Below are 24,192 nucleotides of genomic sequence, written 5' to 3'. Positions count from 1 at the left end.
TTTGTCTCTAAAAGTCACAAAGCTGCTTTGTTGAACCAAAGTAACTACAACTGAACATGTATTTGACCTTTACACTCTCATTAAACACATCATCAGATTTCACACATGATTCATGTTTAACAGCCATCTGACTTCCTGACTGTAACTTCCTGTTTAAAGTTTGGTTTCAGTTCCTCTGAACGTTGTGGCGCAGACAGTTGTGTCTGTGTGAACCTCCAGCTGAAGGTAATGTAACACATTTAAAATGTTTGACTCGTTAACACAAGCTGCCGTTAGCTTAGCGACACTAGAAACAGCAACAAGCTGCCGTTAGCTTAGCGACACTAGAAACAGCAACAATCTGTCGCTCCATTGTTCATTTCTACAAACTCACAGCTGTGAGTTCAAACAGCCGCCATTACAAACATCATCCTCCATGTTGAGAGGAGAACGGTGCAGGAAGAGCAGAGGTGGAGTTAGTTGTTCGTCAGTAGTTGGTGTGGAGACAGCAGGAAGCAGCATTCAGAGGACGGGGAGCAGATGAAAGCTTTTATTTTGTAATGAAAGAATAAAAATGTAAGTGTGTCACTAAATGAGCTGTCAGAGCTGTGAACACTCCTCCAACAGGAAGTGTCGCCTCTTTCTGTCACTGTCCACTGAAATGTGATCAATAATCATAATTTACAAGGTCCATCAGTTTAATACTAGTTTTTACTTGTATTTTCTTTTCTCGTGAAAATCCAAGAAACAAGTGAAGTTCAACAGTGTTGTTTTTGAGTCTTTGAGTCGAGAAAAAAGTCAAAACTGAACTGGTGCCAACAAACCAAGTCGACCTGTTTGTTCAGATGAAGGTTTGTTAACTTGTCGTCAGTTGTGAAACGCAGGAAAACCAGTTTTCAGTCTCGGCTCTGATGCAGCATGTAATCTGTAATGTAACTAAAGGTATCAAACAGATGCAGTTGAGTAAAAAGTAAAATATTTGCCTCCAAAATGTGGAAGAATAAAGTTGCAGTGCAGAACAGACGGATCAGGAGCTGCGGTGTCCGGCTTAGCAGGATAGACTGACGAGACAGAAGCTGCAGGCTGGAACATGAACTAATGTTTACTGCTCAGTGTCACGGTGCTTTTTCCTCTTCTGGTGACCAGAAGGATCCTGATGAGATGAGAGGACGAAGCACAACCTGCCATCAAAGCTTTAAACAATTACACCTGCATTCACACGAGGGGAAGACGTGTTGCATCATTTCTGGGGCCCAACGCAACTTAAATAGTCAGAATGCAGCGTCGTTGTAGGATCGTTGAGGAAGATGTTTTTCAGCACAGAACTGACTCGTGTCGTGGAACATTGGACGCTTTATTGGTTAACATCTAAGAACTTTTGTTTTATTCACTTTTATCTGTGTTGATCTTAAAGTTGTGTTTTCATGTTTTCATCTTTCTTGCACAGTGTTTGGTGTCATGAGACGACAGCTTCATTTCAAGAAGTAACAGCTGGGGAACAGAAGCTGATGGGACATGGAACAGATGGTCAGCTCTTCACATCTGGGGACAGAAGGACGTGTAAGCAGAGCACCACTTCAGAGTTACATGAAGTCCAGCCCACGGAGCAGCAGCAGGAGCTCTGACTGGTCAGACTCTACTGCTGTGTCGGCCAATCAGAACTCCTGTTGCTGCTGTGATATATTTGTGTCACAGTTTTCCTTCAGGTTGATAATACTGCCTTTTATTAGCAGGGAGCCACTCTGAAGAAAGTGGACCTCTTGAATACTCTGGAAGATTTAACAGAAGATGAATTTAAGAAGCTCAAATGGTATCTGCAGCAGCCCGACATCATGAAAAACTACAACTACAAATCCATCAAAGTGTTCAAACTGGAGAATGCAGACAGGTTGACAACAGTGGACCTGATGGTGAACAACTATGAACTTCATGGAGCTGTGGAGGTGACCAAGCAGGTTTTACAGGAGATACCCAGGATTGACCTGCTGCAGAACCTGTCAGACAGCCGCTCAGGATCAGAAGGTCAGTCAGTTTAATATTTTTTTGTATTTTCAGAGAAAAGACAGCCGGTGGAAACTGGTGACACAATACTTGAAGGAGCAGAGTCTCAGTAGGGAAGCTCATTGAATTCACCAGAGAATAAAATTAAAGGCCACAACTTGTTTTTATGAGAAAAGGTTGAAGTTATCAATCATTGTTCTTTATTAAGAGGACAGAGACATGATGGAGCTCCCTGATTTATTCTCTTTATGTGACTCTTTGGTTTAAGACTCTTCTGTCACTGACTAATGTGGATGGTTTTATATGAATTGAATTGTAGGAGATACACTAATAATAAATGTAATTTATTAATCACTGGCGATTAATAAAACACTCGTTAATGGGGCACCACCTCCGTTGTTTTGTCTATTTGAATAATCCAGAGGTAATTAATCAAATTCGACTGGACAAGTTTAACTTGTATCAGTTCTAATCAATTTCAGATCAATTTATTCAATCTCATAAATGAAGTAGTGAATTCTACACAGATCCATCGGTTCTCCACATTAAAAACAAACCTGCACAGACAACGACATACGGTTAAATATGTTTATTGACTAAATAATTCAGGTTAAATAAATGAAATGGCAATTTAAATGAATAACAACAAGTTACAGGAAATATGGAATAACTAAGTCATGGGTTATTAGTGGAATATGGGCTGATGGTGAGATCACGAGTTAGGTTGAAGCATTTAAAGATTACGGGAGTAATTTTAATACTAACGAGACCCTAACCGAATTTCTCTTAAGCTAAAAGATCAGAATCAGAGCCACAGACACCATCTCATGTAACATGTGTGAATCCAGCTGTTGTGAGTGATGGAGAGCCTACTTTCTCAGCAGAGCTGCGGAGTCCGCGGCGGCGGATTCCCTCGGGTGATTTGCGGCTCTAGCTGGCAGTCCCGGTCCAATGGCCGAGGGTCAGCTCGTCCGGTATCAGTCGGTTGGGCACCTCGGTCCGCTGTCTTAGGAAGAGGGCAGCTGGTCCCGTACCGATCCAGTGCAGATCTTGGCTCAGTGCCCAGCGGGATGGTACCACTAGCGAGCGCTGGGTGTAGCATCCCCGGCTGAATGATGGTCGTACTATTTAACTGATGATTCATATTGTTTTATTTTGTAGACCGTATTCAATTATGAACACACCGTAAGAGCTATGAAAAGGACAAAACAAAAATATAGTTACTTTTCCTTATAATAATAATAAACAATAAACTTATCATAGCCTTACAAGATTTACTCAATGAAATTATGATTCTGTTAACTGCTACAATTACAATAACAATCATGGAAAATCACATTTTAACCCATTTTAACCTATAGACAACCTCCAATAGAGTGCTATATATATATGATGCTATTTAACATGAAATTAACATTTTTAACCGTTCACTTTCAATCAAATATGCAGTTTTAACCTTCTCAAAGATTACATGAAACACACACAATACGTCTTGTTGCATTAACAGAGCGACCAATGAATTAACTGGCTCTGTCTGCCTTAATATAGATCGAGACGATCGGTCAGATAATGCTAATCACGCTAGCCAAAACACATCATAAAGTATCGAACTATCAAAAGCACCAGAACCCAGCTAGACAGTCAACACCACATGAAAAGTAATAAAAACAAACCTTGTGCCTGTATCAGCCAGGTGCTCATGAAACTTATTCTCATTCTTACATTAGGCAGACACACTTTTTCACCGCCAATGAAGACCGGATGTTTTTAGCTTTCGTTTTCAGCGAGACGCTTTCAAAATAAAAGCCCCGAACTTAACGTCTGCTATAATTAAAGAAATAATAACCTGGCCTTGACTGAAAGCTCAGAAAATGAATAAGTAAGCATAAGACAACATATTTATAGAAATATATACACATACTAAAGGTCATTTACACTGGGGGCTTGTCAAAGAGTCTGTCTTTCGTTGGAAACCGCTTGCACGGTCTCGGACACAGCAAGTTGCTGCAGTGTCTTGATGATGATTGTGATAAAGATGTTCTTCTTCGTTTCTTCGAGTGGTTCTCAGGCTCTGACTTTGTAAACTGAATTTAACTTCTTGAATAAAATAACTGAGGACGATACGTTGATCAGGCGGATCGTCCGTTGTTAGTTAATGCAAGGTAATCTAAATTAAGTTCACTTCTTCAAAAGCGGGTTACGATACTTAACTGTATAAAACAAATTAAAACAGAACTTCTTTCTGGTACAAACTTAATAAAAGAAGCTAGTCAATACTGTGAAAAATATAAAAGTGAGAAAAATCAACGCGTGAGCACTTCTGCTGAGGTCGCTGTCTTGGAGCTCGTTTCAAAGGTAAAGAGCTTCAAAAATAAGTTTAAAAAAAACCAGAAAAACCAAAACTAAAAACTAAAAGAAAAAACTGACTCGAGAGAAGCGATCTCTCCGTTTTATTATCTCCCAAATGCAGGCGTCTCTGGGGGGGCAGGGCTTCCAGCTTTTTGTCTAACCAGATTTAGTGGAAGTGTGAAAATTCACAGAAACTCATAGTTTTAAACGTTTCAACACAGTACTTCACCTTTCACAGAATCTCACCATGGCTCAATAGATGTACTTTGTCTATCAGGAAAAGGATTATGACGTGATTAAAATCACTTAAGCATATTTCTCCTAGTTCTAGCTTAATACTTGTTAAAACAAAGACATATCAGCTCGTCCAACTGTACCAGGACTCACCATCAGGAGGTGCTGTGGTTCCACCGAACACAGGACAGATTAAACATTAAAACTTGATCTCAGTCAATCTTAATCGTAGAGAAACGGGAAAAAGATCAGTTTTATGAACTTCTTTTACTGTTTCTTAATTTGTTAGAATTAAGAGGGTGAGATACTGACTTAATGGTTAATTAGAAATGGTCTGAAATCTGGAAGAATACAGAGGCCATTTGAATGGAATGTCCCACAGATAGTGAGACCAGATGTGTCGTAAATAACAGAAGACAGAGTGAGAGCATAGAACAACAAGTCAGAAGGTGTCTGGTGTCCACTCTGGAGAGTGTGTTTGTGGATCAGAAGTCAGAGAGACAGAGAGGGTGAGAGAGAGAGAGAGAGAGAGAGAGAGAGAGGCATCAGACGTGTTACTTAATTTGCAAATGTAAAGACATTAGTATTAACACAGTCTCTGATGACCAGATGGCTCCGGTCCCTCCTGATGTGGAGAGAGTAGGTGACTCCATGCTCACTCAGACTGACCTGTGAGGGAAGAATTTATCTGTTTGGAGGGGAGAGAAAGTTCAAAAATGGGAGTTTTTAGGTTGTAAATTAATTACAAGTGTCCTCATCTGAAGACTTTTATGGTCCAGGAAAACACTGTCCTCTCTGCCAGGAGATAAGGTGGCAGACTGGAAGGTGCCTCCTTCCTGTGAAGTCTTCATCCAGATGAAAAGAGTTAACAAGAAAAACAGGGCCTCAATGTAATGCAGAGGCGATGGACATGTGTTCCTACAGAATGAATTACTTTTATTATTGTGTCATACATGTATGCCCAGCCCGCATGGGCTTATAAGACACCAAGAAAAAAAACGGATCTAGAGCACATCATCAGCACATCAAAGAAGTAAGAAAACAAACATGGGTTCAAAACCATTATCTAAAGAAAAAAGAAAAGGAAGACAAGGTTCAAGAGAAATCATCAAAAATTAATTAAACAAATTTACCTGTCTTCTTTTCCAAGCTTGAGAAATGAAGCTAGCAGTTTTAAACACATTGAAATTAAACAACCACTCCAGCTTCTGCTCATCAGAGCACCAAAATATTTCAGGGTTTTGTCCACAGATTTCATGAAATAATACCTCTCTCAAATCATCATACTTTGTACAATATAAAAGGAAATGAGACTCACTTTATACTTCATCTAGCTCACACATTTCACATATTCTATTCTCCTCGGGAATATTTTTAAATCGACTCAATGGCCAGAGAGAATACCAGATCTTATAACTAGTGTGGTATTTTATGAATTCCTCAAATAACCAATGTGATGTTGTGATGTCAGTGTGTTTGTTCAGGAGCAGTTAAACCAGTATGAGATGCTTCATGGCACAAAATCAAGCAAGAATACATCACTGTGATCATCTAGAACATTAATAATTACTGTATTTTAGGACTCCCAGCATGTGAGCTGGAGATGCTGTTTGACTGCAGTAACAACAGCACTGCTTTCTTGCAGGGACATCAGGAGTCTTTCCTTCTTTAAATATCTTACATTTTGTTTATTTAACATGACATAATGTAGATTTTTCAAACAAATCTATGTTCAACAACTAAAAATATGTCCACCTTCAGTTGTTAGAAGCCATCTCACAGTCTAGAGACAACTCTATTAGATGATCATGTGTTTTCTGGCCAGATTCGCTCACAGCATGCAGGAAAAATAGAAAAGACACAAACTATGGCTGCAGATTGCTCGCTGGCTGTGAAGCTCTGCTCCTGGGTGCAGCACTCACTGTCTGAACAGACCAAACATGGGAACTATATTAGATCATTAGCAGAGTGATGCTTACAAATTATTGACCGACTGTGAGGAGTATTTGTATGTCAGTAAACTGAACTCAATGTTAAAGTGCAGTAGATGTTTATGATTCGTCACATTTCAGTGATTTATCAATAGGACTTGAAATGTTTCTGTGCTACAGATGCGCTCACTTGTCTTTATAGTTGATCTCAGTCTTTATTATTTCATAGTTTGAACGATTTTATTCACAGACTTTTTTAACAACCACAGTCCAGAATAATTTGATCTAAAAGTGAAGATGAATTGGTGGAGATCACACTCTAACTTATCAACTATCCAAGAATAAACTATGTAACCTACAGTACGTAACACAGGCACATTTAAAAAACAAATATGAAGTTAAACTGAAACAATATCACACAATGTCTCTTTCTCTCTCAGTGTCAGTGGATGTGAAAGATGCTGGAGGAGCTTCAGAGAACAGAGGAGCGTCCTCCTCTCAGACTGAAGGTAAAGCTGCTGTCTTCTCTGGTTTGTATGGAAGCCCTGAAAGACCAAGTGTAGTTTGACTCAATTATAACTGAGTGAAAGCAAAGATAGAAAAACTTCATCAACCAACTCCAGGATTTGGTCTGTGACATTTTTTTTCCAGGATTTTGAATAAAAGTTTATCTTTGATACTGGTCTATAATTGTGTGAAAGGGCTGGTCAAGACTTTTCTTTAAAGGTGTCTGAACACTGGCCTTTTTCTGAATAGCCGGTTATTGAACCAGCACTGAGAGAGTAGTTAATAGTAGAGAACACAGTGGGACGAGAAACAGGAAGGACGGATTTTATAAATTTTGTAGGATCTGTATCACCGGACGAGAGGAGACAATCATATGAGCTACAGCAGAGGCTTGAAAGTGAGAGGTGGATCTTCTCAAGGAGGCTCTGAACAGTTTGAGGAGAGGCTCAGTTAATGGGGGTGAAAAATATGACAGTAGTTATTGTCTTAGTTATGAAAAGGACTTCACAAAGAATATGATAAATCTGTGTGATTTGGTTAAAGAGAGTTCAGAGTTACAGTCGTTTGGGGGAATCGGTTACTGTTTTCTCACTTTGCTGTCTATTTGGTGATGTTTGAATTTATGTCAGACAACATAAATAATAACAGGATATTTTTGCTCAATTGTTGAATGTCTCTTGAATTGAATAACATGATGATGTCATAGACATCCAGGAATTAAGCCAAACTGAGCAGGGGTGTCCAGGCTTTGTGTGAGGGGAGGCCCACAGACTGAGACTTTAAAAACCTCTGAGCTACAGTTATTTAAAGGATCTGCAGGCCGAAAACATTCAATACAATAAACTGTAGTGTCTCCTTTAAGTGAATGAACAAATAATGTAAGAAGAGTAAAGATGTTCAGAGTTCCAACATATCTCAACATCAACCCAACTCCTTGTTTACCCCACTCTGTGATCCCAAACATACAAGTCAAGTTATAACGACTGATGACATCATAGATTCTATACAGTTTAGCTGTGGATTAACCAAATGTACAAACTAAAAGTGGCCAAAAAAAAAGATTTTGGGGTAGTAGAACTTGGATCCAGGTAGAGAGGCAGAGATTGTGGATGAGCAGCAGACTTGAAAAGTTGAGGAGAAGAAGCAGTGCTGGAGTCTGGACAGGCAGGATTAAAGAAGACAGACAGCTAAGCTGACACTTTTTTCTGGCACATATCCAAAGGACATAGCTAGCTTACCGGTAGCGTGCAACTGCACTTCATGCATGTGTAGAATCAGAGGCAGCAGCCTTCTCTGCTGTCAGAAGTTTGTTCAGATAATAACACAAACTGCCGACCCTGATGATCTTTGTTGTGTGTTTATTCAGGAAGTCATTCTGCAGTTTGTCAGCGTAAACTTAAATCTAACCTTCAGAAGAAGTTCCAGTGTGTGTTTGAGGGGATCGCTAAAGCAGGAAACCCAACCCTTCTGAATCAGATCTACACAGAGCTCTACATCACAGAGGGAGGGACTGCAGAGGTCAATGATGAACATGAGGTCAGACAGATTGAAGCAGCATCCAGGAAACCAGACAGACCAGAAACAACAGTCAGACAAGAAGACATCTTTGAAGCCTCACCTGGAAGAGACGAACCAATCAGAACAGTGATGACAAAGGGAGTCGCTGGCATCGGGAAAACAGTCTTAACACAGAAGTTCACTCTGGACTGGGCTGAAGACAAAGCCAACCAGGACATACAGTTCACATTTCCATTCACTTTCAGAGAGCTGAATGTGCTGAAAGAGAAAAAGTTCAGCTTGGTGGAGCTTGTTCATCACTTCTTCACTGAAACCAAAGAAATCTGCAGGTTTGAAGAGTTCCAGGTCGTTTTCATCTTTGACGGTCTGGATGAGTGTCGACTTCCTCTGGACTTCCACAACACTGAGATCCTGACTGATGCTACAGAGTCCACCTCAGTGGATGTGCTGCTGACAAACCTCATCAGGGGGAAACTGCTTCCCTCTGCTCACCTCTGGATAACCACACGACCTGCAGCAGCCAATCAGATCCCTCCTGGGTGTGTTGACATGGTGACAGAGGTCAGAGGGTTCACTGACCCACAGAAGGAGGAGTACTTCAGGAAGAGATTCAGAGATGAGGAGCAGGCCAGCAGAATCATCTCCCACATCAAGACATCACGAAGCCTCCACATCATGTGCCACATCCCAGTCTTCTGCTGGATCACTGCTACAGTTCTGGAGGATGTGTTGAAGACCAGAGAGGGAGGAGAGCTGCCCAAGACACTGACTGAGATGTACATCCACTTCCTGGTGGTTCAGTCCAAAGTGAAGAACGTCAAGTATGATGGAGGAGCTGAGACGGATCCACACTGGACTCCAGAGAGCAGGAAGATGATTGAGTCTCTGGGAAAACTGGCTTTTGAGCAGCTGCAGAGCGGCAACCTGATCTTCTATGAATCAGACCTGACAGAGTGTGGCATCGATATCAGAGCAGCTTCAAAGTACTCAGGAGTGTTCACACAGATCTTTAAAGAGGAGAGTGGACTGTACCAGGACAAGGTGTTCTGCTTCGTCCATCTGAGTGTTCAGGAGTTTCTGGCTGCTCTTCATGTCCATCTGACGTTCATCAACTCTGGAGTCAATCTGATGTCAGAAGAAGAGCAATCAGCATCCTGGTGGTCTAAAGTGGTCAGAGGCAAATCAACACGTTTCTACCAGAGTGCTGTGGACGAGGCCTTAAAGAGTCCAAATGGACACCTGGACTTGTTCCTCCGCTTCCTCCTGGGTCTTTCACTGCAGACCAATCAGAATCTCCTCCGAGGTCTGCAGACACAGACAGGAAGTATCTCACAGACCAATCAGGAAACAGTCAGTTACATCAAGAAGAAGATCAGTGAGAATCTGTCTCCAGAGAGAAGCATCAATCTGTTCCACTGTCTGAATGAACTGAACGATCGTTCTCTTGTGGAGGAGATCCAACAGTACCTGAGATCAGGAAGTCTCTCCACAGATAAACTGTCTCCTGCTCAGTGGTCAGCTCTGGTCTTCATCTTACTGTCATCAGAAGAAGATCTGGACGTGTTTGACCTGAAGAAATACTCTGCTTCAGAGGAGGCTCTTCTGAGGCTGCTGCCAGTGGTCAAAGCCTCCAACAAAGCTCTGTAAGTTTTTTTCAGAATGCAGTAAATGTGCTGTTATTGACCCAAATAGAAATAATGTTCTTGTTCTGATCATTATTCTTTATCCAGACTGAGTGGCTGTAACCTCTCAAAGAGAAGCTGTGCAGCTCTGTCCTCAGTTCTCAGCTCCCAGTCCTCTAGTCTGAGAGAGCTGGACCTGAGTAACAACAACCTGCAGGATTCAGGAATGAAGCAGCTGTCAGCTGGACTGGAGAGTCCACACTGCAATCTGGAAAGTTTGAGGTCAGATCATGTTACTGTTTGTTGTGAAATCATTTATGTATTTCTATAAACCACAACCACAGAAAGCAGCAGGTCAAGAAACCCTATGAAGTGACATGTTCCATCTGTCCGTCTATCAGTCCATCTCTGCTCCATCTCAGTGAGATGGACAGCGTCACACTGAGACACACATCCTGACTGAGTTCATCATTTCACTGATTCACAGCTTAAAACACCCACTTGCTTGTAGGACTTACAGTGATCATGTGCCAAAATATTTAGACACTAAGAAGCATTGAACCACATTCCAGCATAGTTTATGTGACATTACAACTCATAGCTTCAGGAAACCTGACCACTCTGTCTCTCTTTGAAAACTGCATTGAGATGATCTCATTCATAATGTATTTGTAACATATATGTTTTTGGTGAACACAGTAGTTATTTAATAAAGTATCTCTTTGAAATGGCTGGTGTATTCAGCACAATATAAGTGGATGTGGATAAATAGTTTGGAGTGTTAATTTTTGCACAGCTCTGCTCTTTTCAAGTTGATTAGGCCTATTGTGAATTGGGTCGCAGTGTTTATCATTTTTAAAAAGTGGGACCCCCTGGGGTGCTCATTTTTAGCTCAGTTGGTAGAGCATGTGTCCCATGTACAGAGGCTTTGTCCTCACTGCAGCGGCCCAGGTTTCAAGTTCGACCTCTGGTCCTTTGCTGCGTGTCATCCAACACCGTACACACAGTACCTCATGATTCAATTCGATTATTGTGATTTTTTATGCTTTTTTCCATACAAGATTGATTTTGTCTTCATGTGTGGCTACCCTGTAAATAAATAGCCCATCAATTAACTCAGTTCCTCTAAAACTACACTCATTAAGTAAATAACAAGGTTTTTTGAACATTTGACTTGTATTTTTCAAAGACACAAAATATTTTATTTTATGACTATGCAAACATATGCACTTTGACCTACTTAACTTTGACCAGGGAAAGCTCCACTTGCAGGGGGGCCCCCTCTATTGGCGGAAAACACTGAAAACAGTCAAGCCCTGGATTTAATAAGTTCATTAATTCAAGTAAGCAAGAAATGTACTTCCATCAAATTTATTTAATGGAAAATGGAAACTTATTCAGTCTGGAATATGAATAGGATAACTTAACAAAAAAACTGCCATATTTCAAGGGAACAAATTGCATTCTTCTGAACAAAAGTGCATAATTCAACTGAACTTATTCAGTCTGGAGCTTCAGTACAGTGAGGTGAACACAACACAAACACAGTAGAGCAGAGTGGCACTCACACTCGGCAACATTTGCCCCGGTGTGACTCTCACTCATCTCTCGGGTTTGAAGAACGTGACTCACCAACTTCCATTTGCTCTTGTCTGACTCGAGCACAAAATGCGCTGTTATAGTAACGAAGGATTTGGTGGCAACCGAGGTCCACGCATCACATGTAAGCGCTACCCTGCCTTCTTCATGGACTCCAGGACGTTTGCTTTGGTTTCATCGTAGAGGTGGGGGATTTCTTTCTCTGCAAGGTATTTTCGGTGAGGGAGTTTGTAGCGCGGCTCCATGGTGCACACCACTAACCGAAACCCCTTGTTGTTTATGAGGTGTATGGGCTGTCGTCCTCGAAAGGTGTCGGTGTGTAGTATGTTGATAAAGATTCTTCGGAGGCAAGGCTGGGTGCAGTAGACAGAGCAATCTTTATTGAAACAGATTTCAAGCCAGCGTCCGAACCAGAGTGTGGCCACTCCCTGGTATTCTCAAATCTCGGCAAAGTGATGCCCAAAATACTTTGCCTTCTGCTCTATCAGAACTCCTCTCAGACCCTCAGTCTTAGGAGATCAACCAAAATCACCCCCGTTCTCTGGTGTGTGTGTCTTTTTAGAGTCTATTCGCTCAGGCCCGCCTATTTCTCTAATTGTTTACCTTTTTGGGGAACTGAGGCCCCTCTATCCTATTAGAAAAGGATGGGTCTGCATAACATCTCTCTCTCAAGGGAAAACATGTACATGGAGGTGTGTGCGTGACTATGTTGATGTTAGTCTCTGTATACTTAAATGGAAATGTGTACATTAAGTCAACCCTGAGCCTCTTCCTATCCTTAGATGGAAATGTATACATTGAACCTCTGAATCCCTCAGTCTTTGGTGTGGGCCTCTTCCTTTAACTATTCTCTGACGCACACTACAGAACTAATGTGTTGCTATCCTGAACATGAAACCTCTACATTGTCTCCTTCCCAAATATACTTAAATGAAAGCATTTGATCCTGTCCTGTCACTCAGAGCTCAGAAGGTATAAGAAACACTCAGACACTACATTTACTACTGAATACGGGCGTAAATCCGTCGCGATGAAAGTAGCTATTGCTTTTGTAATGCTCTTCGCCTTCTCCGAGTTCTTGGGAAGTTTGGAGACAGTCTCCAGGATGGTCCTCTGTGTGGCGGGCACGACCGGAGAAGCCTTCTACGTTTCGGGATGAAAGCGTACAAGGGGCTGCCTCATGTTTGTGGTGTTGCTGAGGTACTTAATTTTTGCTTTGCAAATCTTGCAAATCGCCTAGGTCTTGTCAGTCGTCTTGTTTGCTCTCTCATGAAATCCAAAGTGCTTCTACACGGTTGCAGTCAAACTGAAACTCTCAGGTCAGGATTCATTATTTTATTTCATTATTTCATGTAACTTTACAATTGGAGCCGGTCTTGATCATACTCTTAATATTATTCAATTTATTTAAGAGACCCAACATTTCTCCTATGAACAATCACTTGACACAGTGGCGAGAAGAAAAATGCCTTTTAATATATATATATGTATATTCATGTATATAAAATGTGGGTCTGTTAGTTTATTCTACTTTAGTCCCGACTTACATATCTCAACAACCATTGGATGTAGGCCTGTCACGATAATCAATAAATCAATTAATCGTACGATAAATTAAAATGAGCTTGATAATTTTGCCGGCCTCGATAATTTCCATTTGCATGCTTGTTTGTTTTCCTCGTGTCAGTCACTAGCCCCATTCACACTGCCGTTTGATCCTGCGCCAATTCTCCGCATCCGCCTTTGTGTGAAAGTTTCAGATGTGGCGAGGGGTGAAATTTCGCTGCGCCTCCGGAGGTATCAGAGCTGTACAGATCCTTCACTCAACAAAATAAAGATAAATGTCCCACAAAGCAACGTTACAGGACCAAACAACAGTAACGTAGTAACTGGTCGTGTCTTTGGCAACTTATATGAGGAAAAAAATACCGCAGTTATTCGTGGATAAGTGTCTGTCAGCCTGTCGGTCCGACCGACTCTTCGTCACATTTCTGGCCGAAAATCAGCGTCTGTCCCCGGCAAAAAACTTTAACTCACCAAGTGTTTGTCGCGGTGAAAAAAATCACTGCGACGGTCAGTTACTGTTGTCATGGTGACGGTCAGTTACTGTTGTCATGGTGACGGTCAGCCCTCCCGACAAGACTCAGTGAACTTCATGAACCCCGCAAGTGAAATAGTCAGACAGCATCCAGTTTACTGATGGCAATTATGTAATGATGTAAATTATAGAAAAACGTAACTTTGTCACTTTCCAGGATGTTTGGTGGGTCAGGATCTCAATTACAACACATTATAACAGCATCCATATAATTATAAACAGACAGCTGGTACAGGTTTAGATTAACAGGGAAACACCTTGAAAAAAAACACATACGTCATCATCATCACGTGTACCGTCACGCCTCCACATCACTACAGACAATAGTGCTAACATTGTTACTGCAATAAGGAACCGTGGCTGGCCATGGCTCAATTGCTTTGGCCACAACCTCCATCTTTATTTATTTTGGATATTTAAAATGTCACATTCCAATATTAAATATTCTTTAGAGATAAAGGTTTATTGATCTTTGAAAGGGTGTACTTGCATTATTTTGCCATTATCATTATATTAGTTGAAAAATGGTCTCAAAGCGACAATATTATCGTTTATTGAAATAATTTCTAGGACAATTTATCGTCCAGCAAAATTTGTTATCGTGACAGGCCTAATTGGATGGATTGTCATGAGGTTTGGTTCAAACATTCATACTCCCCTCAGGATGAACTGTAATTACTTTGTTGATCCTCCATCATCAGGTCATCATTTTAATCTGTACAATATGTTGGTTCATGACCAAATATTTGCCCTTAAACACAGATGTGCACTGAATCATCAGGACCCTCAGCTGATCTGTGATGTGTGTTGTTTTGTGTGTCTGCAGGCTGTCAGGCTGTCTGATCACAGAGGAAGGCTGTACTTCGCTGGCCTCAGCTCTGGACTCCAACCCCTCCCATCTGAGAGAGCTGGACCTGAGCTACAATCATCCAGGAGACTCAGGAGTGAAGCTGCTGTCTGCTCGACTTGAGGATCCAGGCTGGAGACTGGAGACTCTCAGGTATGAAGAGTCCTGCTGCAGCCACAGACAGTCAGTGTGAGACTCTGTATCTCGACTGTAGATGGTTCAGTGTCGGGAGGTCTGCTTCGTTTACTCCACCTCCAGTTGTTCAGTTCAGTTCAGTTCAGGAGAAAAGACAGCACGGCACGAAGCCAAGAGTTACAAGTGTAGAGATGAAGATCAGCGACCAGGAGAGTCTTGGCACAAACACTAAAGTTACACCTCTTTTTTCAGACTAGTTTAGTGCCTGTTCAAAATGTGCCTGTTTGATTTGTTGGCCTCTGGTTTTGCTGCTTGATGAACCGTCATCCAAACTACTTCACACTCCACACTGATTGCAGAGGGTTATCAAAACATTAACATTAAATCTAATTTCCACCACGTCACTGCTGTGTTATTGTAACCCCTTTTTCCTTAGTGTTTATAATTCTACACTGAGGTCACACCCAATAAGAATAAACAGGTCCTAGGTGCTCAGCTAAAGATGGTGAATTTGCTGTGGTTCTTCTCTACTGAATTAAGCAAGGGACTTTATCACTTGAGTGGAAAAAGAAAAAGGGACAATATCATGTAACTAACGCGGTGCCTCCACTGAAAACTTACTATGCTATGTTCTAGCAAAATCCTGTAAGCCCTCAGAACTCATGTAAATACAGTTTACACTAAAAGAATGTTAAACCACAATATGTAAAGGTAAAACACAAACATTTATTAGCTTTAAACCCTTCTAGATCTTTGGAATAATACCTTTAAAGTAGAAATGCGTCAGAAATGGATAGTAGATAGAAAATAAACAAAATGCTTGTATGCTTTAAATCAAGACCGTTATTACCTAAAGCATCAAAATGCTCACCCTCTTACCCTTTTAGATCAATAGAACAGTTAAAGTTTTCTTCAACACACCAATATAAGAAATGTGTATGTAGATATAATTTTTACTCAAAAGAGTACGCTTTTAACCCTTATTGTTCTCTCACATCAATTAAATGAAATGTTTCAATTTGAGCTCAAACTCAACCTTTTTAATGAAAATAACCCTATGAAGTTTTTAGCTTATTTGTAAACTAAATCAAATTGTGGTTCTCCTTTAATCAACCATTCACTTATGAAATAATTAGATGTGTTCCTAATATTTTAACTGTATTCACACCTATTGAATGTGCAACATATAATATCAATCACCTGAATGAATAGAAATATCAGAAAAATCAGAAGAGAGTGCTTTCGTGTTCTCAAAACACAGTAATAGTACCCACACCTGTACCAGAGTATTTTCACAGTTCACATAGAAATAAAATAAATGATAATGGTACCATGAAAAGTCTAACCCAAGCGCTTGGATAATTTTCCTAACCGTTGGGGCCCATTCGTAGCGTTGGTGCACATGAAAATTGTTATCCAGTCATGAAAAGTTAAACTTAGAAACCGGGACAGTTCACAGTCTGCTTTAACACAGTCCCGTGCCGCTATCCTGCACTCGTTTCTCGTTTCCAATGTCAAGTACTCACGCAACCTCCTGTCGTAGATGCAAAATGGCGTTAGCCAGCCAGGTAGCAGAGCGATATCCAGACAGCCCCGTGACGACTCCCGTAGCCCAGGCTACCGTCCGACACGTCTTCGTTATCTGCGTCACCTCGTCCGCTGTCCGCTCCGTCCTCTCCGTCCTCTCGACCCTCACGAATGTCGACTGGAAACGTCCTCAAGTCCGTGTTGCGCAGCAGACTGGTTCTTTGCCACCGAGCTAAATGCTAACAGAGCTAATGTAGGAGCTAATGGAGGAGACCACGCAGTCGTGGCTCGAGAAAAGAAAACTTCACCGTCGTCCACACTAAACACAGTCGACTGAGATACGTGAAAAAGAATACTCTGCACGATTAAGTCTCTCTGGGCAGTCCAATATCTGGGCCAACATTAAGTTCAAGTCTCCAAACATTGACTTTTTCTCTCTCTGCCGAGGAAAAACACAGCCAGCTCTCCTGTGTCCCGGGGAACTCTGGGATACTTCCTCCCGCGAAAAAACAATAGTTTGTATTAAACAGAAAAAAAAACTTAACCTTTATCAATTTAAAAACCATAGAATATTTTTAAACACTATAAGACATGAATTACAGAGTTAATATAAAACAGTATTAACTTAAACACGACTCTTGTACGACCAGAAAAAACAGAGGATTCTGGGAAATTGAGTCCTATTCTACTCTGTGTTCAAGAAGCAGTATAAAAGGGAAAGACGGCATGTTTTTGCTATCACTAAGATTTCAGAAACACAGTAAAATAAAAATGAATGTTTTTACCCATTTTTAGAGAACCCTACATTATGATATTAATAATAACAATAGACCCTCTGTGTCAGATGTCTGATCAGAAAATACTGAACCTCAAATTCAAAAGATTTCTGTGACACATAAATGAATTTAATCACTGAATGTCATAGAAACTCTTTCCCTGAACTGGAGAAACAGTGTTTCTGCCAAAGTGCTTGACTTTGAACTTAAAATGGTTCTGACATGGATCTTTATCAGCACTGGAGTAACTGCATTCTAGATCATCACTGACAAGTGTATCTGTGCCTCAGTGTGAAACCATTTACAGACTGTAACAACTGTCTGTGGCATCAATTTAAAGTGAACAGAAGATATAAAACAGTCCAATAACAACGTTAGATGACACGAGGTGGAACATTCCCGTCACATCACCAGAACAACAGCAGTGCATAGATTAATTTAAGATGGGTCAGTGGTGCCGTCTTGGCTCCTGTCATGAGGAAACTGCTGCTCCAGCTGAGTTTGGGCTGTTTTGGGTAGTTCTCATTATAACAGCCTGCAGGGGCAGGAAAGCTTCAGTGTTTTGCACCGTCAGCAAAATCAAAAGACAAAAGAAAAGAAAACATTCAGTGATCAATCATCTGCTCCATTGATTAACATGATATGTGACCTGTGCAGAGCTGCAGCTCTCTACAGTAGCTGGTGGACCTCTGGTTTAATGCTGTTGTAATGTACTTCAGCCTGGCTCGTAGCTGCTGACTGAACTTCACTTTCAGCTGTTCTGGAGTCGTGTTCAGGTTCTGCTGGTGGAAATCCAATGTTTCCTCATTTTGCTGCTTCACAATAAAAGCTTTCAAATAACGACATAATGCAGGACCTTTATTGTGAAGGATTCATAGGAAGTGTTAAATGAAGGAAGATGGCGTGACAACGTTGCATGATGGACTTTTAATTTCTCTCGTGTGGCAGCAAACAACGCACATGGTTTCAGTTACTGAGTCCATCCACACACTTTATGGCCGACTACAGTAATAACAGCGTGCACTTTACTGTGACTGCAGCAACGTGCTCGTAGCTCTGTCACATACCAGAGAGACTCACTCCTACCAACACAACACAGAGTAGTGTTTGTTGTCACTAATTATAGGGCTGCAGCTAACAACTATTTTCATAACCCATTAATCACATGAAAAGACAAAAGCTGATTTATTTTACATTTCCAGCATTTTATTAAAAAATAAAACATTGCCGTCACATTTTCCTCTTTAGTCTTGTTCAGTTCACTTTCAAACAACTTCAGACTGTAAAAGCAACATAAATGTATTAGAGGTGTGGAAATGTCTCCATTATAAGATGCATCACGATGCAGAGACAGAGCAGAATCCAGAGTCTGCAGCTCATGTTGATTGTTGATTGTTCGGCCTCAGCTGAACAATAAAGTTACGTTGTGACGTTGCTCCCATGTTTTGAACTGTGGGAGGATTTCTGACTGACGTTACTGATGTAGGAGGGATGTTGGGGGGAGGCAGAGATCATCTGAGAGGGATTAAAAAGAGTGTTTTTTTAAACGGACATCTCGGGACACGTCAGATTTTATGAACTTGCTGTGAAGCAGGAACTGGACGAGACTTCTGCCTCACAACAATCACTAATCACGTCGGCCATTTTCAGCTGAAGCTAACGTCTGCAGCCATAAATAATCACTGTTACAGCAGCCCAGCTGATCAGCCGAGATCTGAGGAGGTGCTGTCAACTCTGCTGTCCAACTCTGAGAGAGGTGTGTGCAGCAGAGTCAGTAGATGTTTCATCTTAAAGCTGCCATGTGAAAACTATATTATTGCAGACACACGTGAAAGACGCTGCAGATGGAGACATGTTTTGTTTGATTACTGAAAAGATGCAGCTTTTATTTTGTAGCCTGCTGTAGTCTGATTATTGGAAGGACTTTCAGAATAAAAGGGGGATTTAAATGATGAAAAGTAGCCGTGTGCAGTGATACAGATCATCGAGGATGACGAACACTGAGATGCATCGAGAATCGTCGACAGCTGAATCGTAATCGAATCGTGAGGCCGGTGAAGATTCACACCTCTAAAATGTTTGTTACATGAAGAATGCAAAAGTAAAATATAGTTTGTTTTCTAAAGTGCACACAGCACTCCTTCATCCTCCACCATTGATAGTGGCCTCATGTGTGTTAGCAGCATACTGAGGATAGCATCAGTCAGAGCAGCTGCTGGCTGTGGTGTCATGGGGCCTCCTTCCTCACAACGTAGTCGCCATGTTGACTTGTTTCTTTGTGAAGTGAGAGACACAATATTATATAATATCAGTATGCAGAGTAGCACAATTCACCTGAAGCTCAGTGAACTCAGTAACTGCCTTGTTGTTTGAGGTAATATGTGCTGATGTAAAGGGCAAATACAGATCAGGCCTGTACAATAAAACACAACAACAACAGAGCAGCACTTCCTCACAACATGTGAAAAGTATCAACACATTAGAGAAACACATGTTCAACATGTAATAGATTACAAAGGGTTTGTTGAGCCAGTAGATGAAGAAACATGAACAGTCCTACTAGGGGAGAACCCAAAGAGCTGTGATCCAGCAGCAGTCTATGTTCTGCTGCCACAAACTGAGGGACAGTGAGTGACAGTCAGCTGAGAGTTGTTCATGTTATATGTGACGACACTTATTATTTAGTGTTGTGCTGTTATTGTCAGCTTTGGTTATAGTTCTGTCTCTGTTGTGTTTTGATCTACTGTACTCGTCTTTACACCAGAATGTTCTTCTTCTTTATCTTCTCAATGTTTGTGCGCTTGCTTTGGCCACATGTTTGTGTTACATGGTGCCAATAAAGACAGTTTTGAATTTAGAAAATGAAATAAAACAATAACTGGACATTGTGAATGCAGCCTGAGCCGTGCACAGAGAATAAAAAGGACATGTAATATATATTTGAACAGAACAGATATGCTCAAGTTTCTATTGTGCAGAAATAAAGACTTGACTTCAGACGATCTCTTACTATGACATGAAATATTGTAAAAACTCCTCTTATGTCCTCCAGTGTCTCTGAGCGTACTGCAGCTAATTACCCAGCAGGGGGCGACACTGATCCATCACAGACCTGAGAGCACAGGTGGAAGGTGTTTCTGTCTTAAACGCTGCTTTTTAAATTGAAAGCTGTGATGTAGCCGGGCTCTAATCTTGTGTTTGCAGGAACAACAGGTTTACTAATGGATGAAGTTCATCAGCTCCAAAAGTTCATCCTGTCCAAACTTTTGTCAGTCAGCCTGTCCAACAAACAAACACTGCTGCTCATTAAAACACTGAACAATCAGTGACTAAAGGGACGGACACTACGGATCAGTGTAGACAGGTTCTGGGTTTGAAAGGTTTCCTAAGTTACCGTGCCGAGTCTCCTTCACCCGTAGTGGCTCCGACGTGCTTTCTCTTCAGCTGCTCAGTGATGTGGTGCTACCGGGCCATGTGAGAGCAGCTCTGCACATCTTGTAGCTGTTTTCTTTGAACACTTTAATATAAAGTGCTGCCACTTTTGATGACTTGGCTCGGACACTTTTCTCTTCTGTAGCGTTTGTAGTTCCCGTTGCCTCCGTGGCCTCCGCTATATTGCAAACGCTAACGGAGCCCATTCAGAAAGGAGACGGCGCGACTCCGAGTAGCTTCCTGTTTCATCACCTGAGCTACGCGAGGCGCCATTGGCTGGCTTACTGCTCCCCACCGCAGGAGACCAGAACTGCTGCACTGACTGTGTTTTCCTGACGTATCTTCGGCTCGACCGTCTTTGACTATGAAGTGAAGCAGCTCGCTCCGTGCCACAGCGCCTGCATCGCAACGTCAACCAGCTAATCCACCCTGAAACTGGTCGGCAGCTGTTTTTATAATGGATTTAATGGGTCAGTTGTCGCAGCCCTAAAAACTTCTAACATTGAATTCAAAGTCAACGCTGCACTTCTGCGAGTCCTCAGCAACAAACCTGCCAAGTATAAAGTAGACTGGATGAACGGTTCTGGAGACATGTGGACCACAGACAGACAGACAGAAAGACCGATTCCTGGCTTCATAGTCAGATGTTCCTCTGTCACATCTGGACACATCATGTTTACCACAGCAGATTTCAGACCAAGAGACATGTTCTGTCATTTGTTGTGCTTTTAATGGCATCAAACATGACATGAAGTCTCCTCACAGTAACTATTACTGCTGTAACATCCATCAGATGTCAATCCAGCACCAAACTATAGTAACATGAACATGAACACATGAAATGATGCTGTTTCTACCACAAACAGCTTCAGTGACACTTGTGAGCTTCTGGAGGGAAACAGTCTGGGAGTCTCTGTCTCTTGGTTTTGTGGCAGAGGTCGGGAACCAACGTCCAACGTTTCCTGATGATTTATTACGTATAAACTGTATTTGTTTCTTTGCACAGTGAAACAAAGCAGCAGAAACACAGCGAGAACAAAAAGCAGACTGTGCAGGTGAGATTCAGAAAAGCCCTGGAAGCTTCAAACAGGAATCTGACCTCAAAAGTTCTGACATCCAAATCCAAAAGTCCTGTAATATACAAACATAAGCACAAGCTGACATTGGATCAGACAGCAAGCGTCAGGTAGCCCACAGGAAACAGCAGCAACATCCAATAACATAAAGATGAAGTCATAAATCCAAACAGAGGTTTGTGTGTGTCCTCACATGTTGTCGTCCTCTTTCACACACACCAACATCCTGTGGCTCACTCTCAGTGTGTGAGGAGAGTGGCAGAGGTGAAGAGGTTCAGGGAAACAGGGAGAAGCAGCCTGATGGACATGTTGTGTTTCTGTGTATGAGTCATGTCATGTCCATGTTTGCATGCTGAAAGAGGATGTGCTGCTCTGACCCCCCTCCTCCTTTCAGGGTGGAGCCTGCTGGAGTCCGATGGTTGACACCAGGTCTGAGGAAGTGTGAGTGTGTTTTTACTTTGATTCAGCCTCACACTGTGACATCACTCAGTCACATCTGTGATGTCATCACCACACTGATGATACATTAATAACTGCAGCTGTGTTGTGTCTTTTTCTCTCCATCAGATTCCTGTGAGCTCACAGTCGACACAAACACAGTCAGCAGAGACATCAAACTGTCTGACAACAACAGGAAGATGACACATGTGGAGGAGGATCAGTCATATCCTGATCATCCAGAGAGGTTTGAGACCTTGTATCCTCAGCTGCTGTGTAGAACTGGTCTGACTGGTCGCTGTTACTGGGAGGTCGAGTGGAGAGGAAGAGTTTCTATATCAGTGAGTTACAGAAGAATCAGCAGGAGAGGAGGCAGAGAAGACTGTGTGTTTGGATATAATGATCAGTCCTGGAGTCTGTGGTGCTTTAATGGTCGTTACTCTGTCTGTCACAATAACAGACAAACACACATCTCCTCCTCCTCCTCCTCCTCCTCTCGTAGAGCAGCAGTGTATGTGGACTGTCCTGCTGGCACTCTGTCCTTCTACAGAGTCTCCTCTGACTCACTGATCCACCTCCACACCTTCAGCACCACATTCACTGAACCTCTTTATCCTGGATTTGGGCTCTTCTGGTCCAGTCCTGGTTCCTCAGTGTGTCTGTGTGGTGTTTAGTCTGCAGAGTCTCCTCCTGTCACAGAAACATTGTCAGTGCTGAACAGTTGAGTCTGTACAGGATCACAGTCACATCAATCTTTCAGCTTCTTGTAATAAATTCCTCAGTGAACTTTGTACAAAATGATTCAAACTGATTGTAAAGATTGATGGTTTCCTCGTCATCAATGATTCTGTTCTGCACATTAAAACTGAGACATCACTTCACTTTGTTCTGCACTTGTTGTATTTGACAGTCGTCAGCATGAAGCTGGTGACTCACAGAAGGACTTTAACAGGCAGCCGCTGTAAAGACTTTAAAACAGGCGTAACGTGCGTCTCCTTCTGGTCTGAGTCAGCAGTCGTGCAGCAGGATGTTGAATTAGCTGCTTTCATAATGTTTCTGTGCGAGTGTTACGGCCTCCGTTCATAAAAGTCAGAGCTGAGGCTCAGAAGGGGCTGGAGGAGGCAACATATGAAGGACACCAGACACAAGGTTCATAGTTCACTCACAGCTTTTATTACATCGTTCAAATTATTCCCAAAAGAAACCCAGGAACAAACAAAAAGGGGCTGAAAGGAACAAAAGATAACCACCTACACTATGTATAAAGTAGAGACACTGTTAGCTAGGTGTAGAGTAGCATTTCTGTTAGCTAGGTGTAGAGTAGCATTTCTGTTAGCTAGGTGTAGAGCAGAGGCACTGTTAGCTAGGTGTAGAGTAGCATTTCTGTTAGCTAGGTGTGGGGCAGCGACACTGTTAGCTAGGTGTAGATCAGAGGCACTGTTAGCTAGGTGTAGAGTAGCATTTCTGTTAGCTAGGTGTAGAGCAGAGGCACTGTTAGCTAGGTGTAGAGTAGCATTTCTGTTAGCTAGGTGTAGAGTAGCATTTCTGTTAGCTAGGTGTTTAGTAGAGACACTGTTAGCTAGGTGTAGAGCAGAGGCACTGTTAGCTAGGTGCAGAGCAGAGGCACTGTTAGCTAGGCGTAGAGCAGAGGCACTGTTAGCTAGGTGTAGAGTAGCATTTCTGTTAGCTAGGTGTAGAGTAGCATTTCTGTTAGCTAGGTTCAGAGCAGATGCACTGTTAGCTAGGTGCAGAGCAGAATTTCTCAGGAATGGAGGAGGCTGAGAGTAGAGGGAGGATGGGGGAGGAGGCTGAGAGGAGAGGGAGGATGGGGGAGGCTCAGATGGGAGCGATGGTGAATCAACAGGTTTCAGGTGAAGAACAGATTCTGGTTCTGGTCCTGGTCCAGGCTGACTGTCCACAGGGGGGCACAGTCGTCCATTACAGGGACCAGCTTGAGATCCAGGAGTCGGTGCCAAAGCTGCTTGTGGAGCCAACAACTCTGCAAATATTGCAAATAAAATATAACACTTTTTAAACAGAATATTGATCTTGGTTTGATTTCAGGGCAGAACTTAGACAACTAGCAGTGAATTGATTTTGTATAAAGCTCCTTTAACAACTTG

The 24,192-nt window shown here is 41.9% G+C and overlaps 1 protein-coding gene across 1 annotated transcript; it reads left to right on the top strand.

The window, feature by feature from the left end:
* The first annotated feature begins 1,429 nt into the window (after positions 1–1,429).
* LOC140992136 (NLR family CARD domain-containing protein 3-like) lies at positions 1,430–22,950 on the top strand. The gene is made up of 8 exons (XM_073462401.1): positions 1,430–1,539; positions 1,710–2,001; positions 6,935–7,003; positions 8,368–10,162; positions 10,250–10,423; positions 14,665–14,838; positions 22,026–22,072; positions 22,199–22,950. The coding sequence occupies exons 1-8, from the start codon at positions 1,495–1,497 to the stop codon at positions 22,741–22,743; spliced, it is 3,141 nt and encodes a 1,046-aa protein (XP_073318502.1). The 5' UTR covers positions 1,430–1,494; the 3' UTR covers positions 22,744–22,950.
* Positions 22,951–24,192: the final 1,242 nt, after the last annotated feature.

The sequence above is a fragment of the Pagrus major genome, chromosome 24, assembly GCF_040436345.1.
Source record: "Pagrus major chromosome 24, Pma_NU_1.0".
Taxonomy (NCBI): Eukaryota; Metazoa; Chordata; class Actinopteri; order Spariformes; family Sparidae; genus Pagrus; species Pagrus major.
Note: the sequence above shows the minus strand (reverse complement) of the source record. Positions and strands in the feature narration are given on the sequence as shown.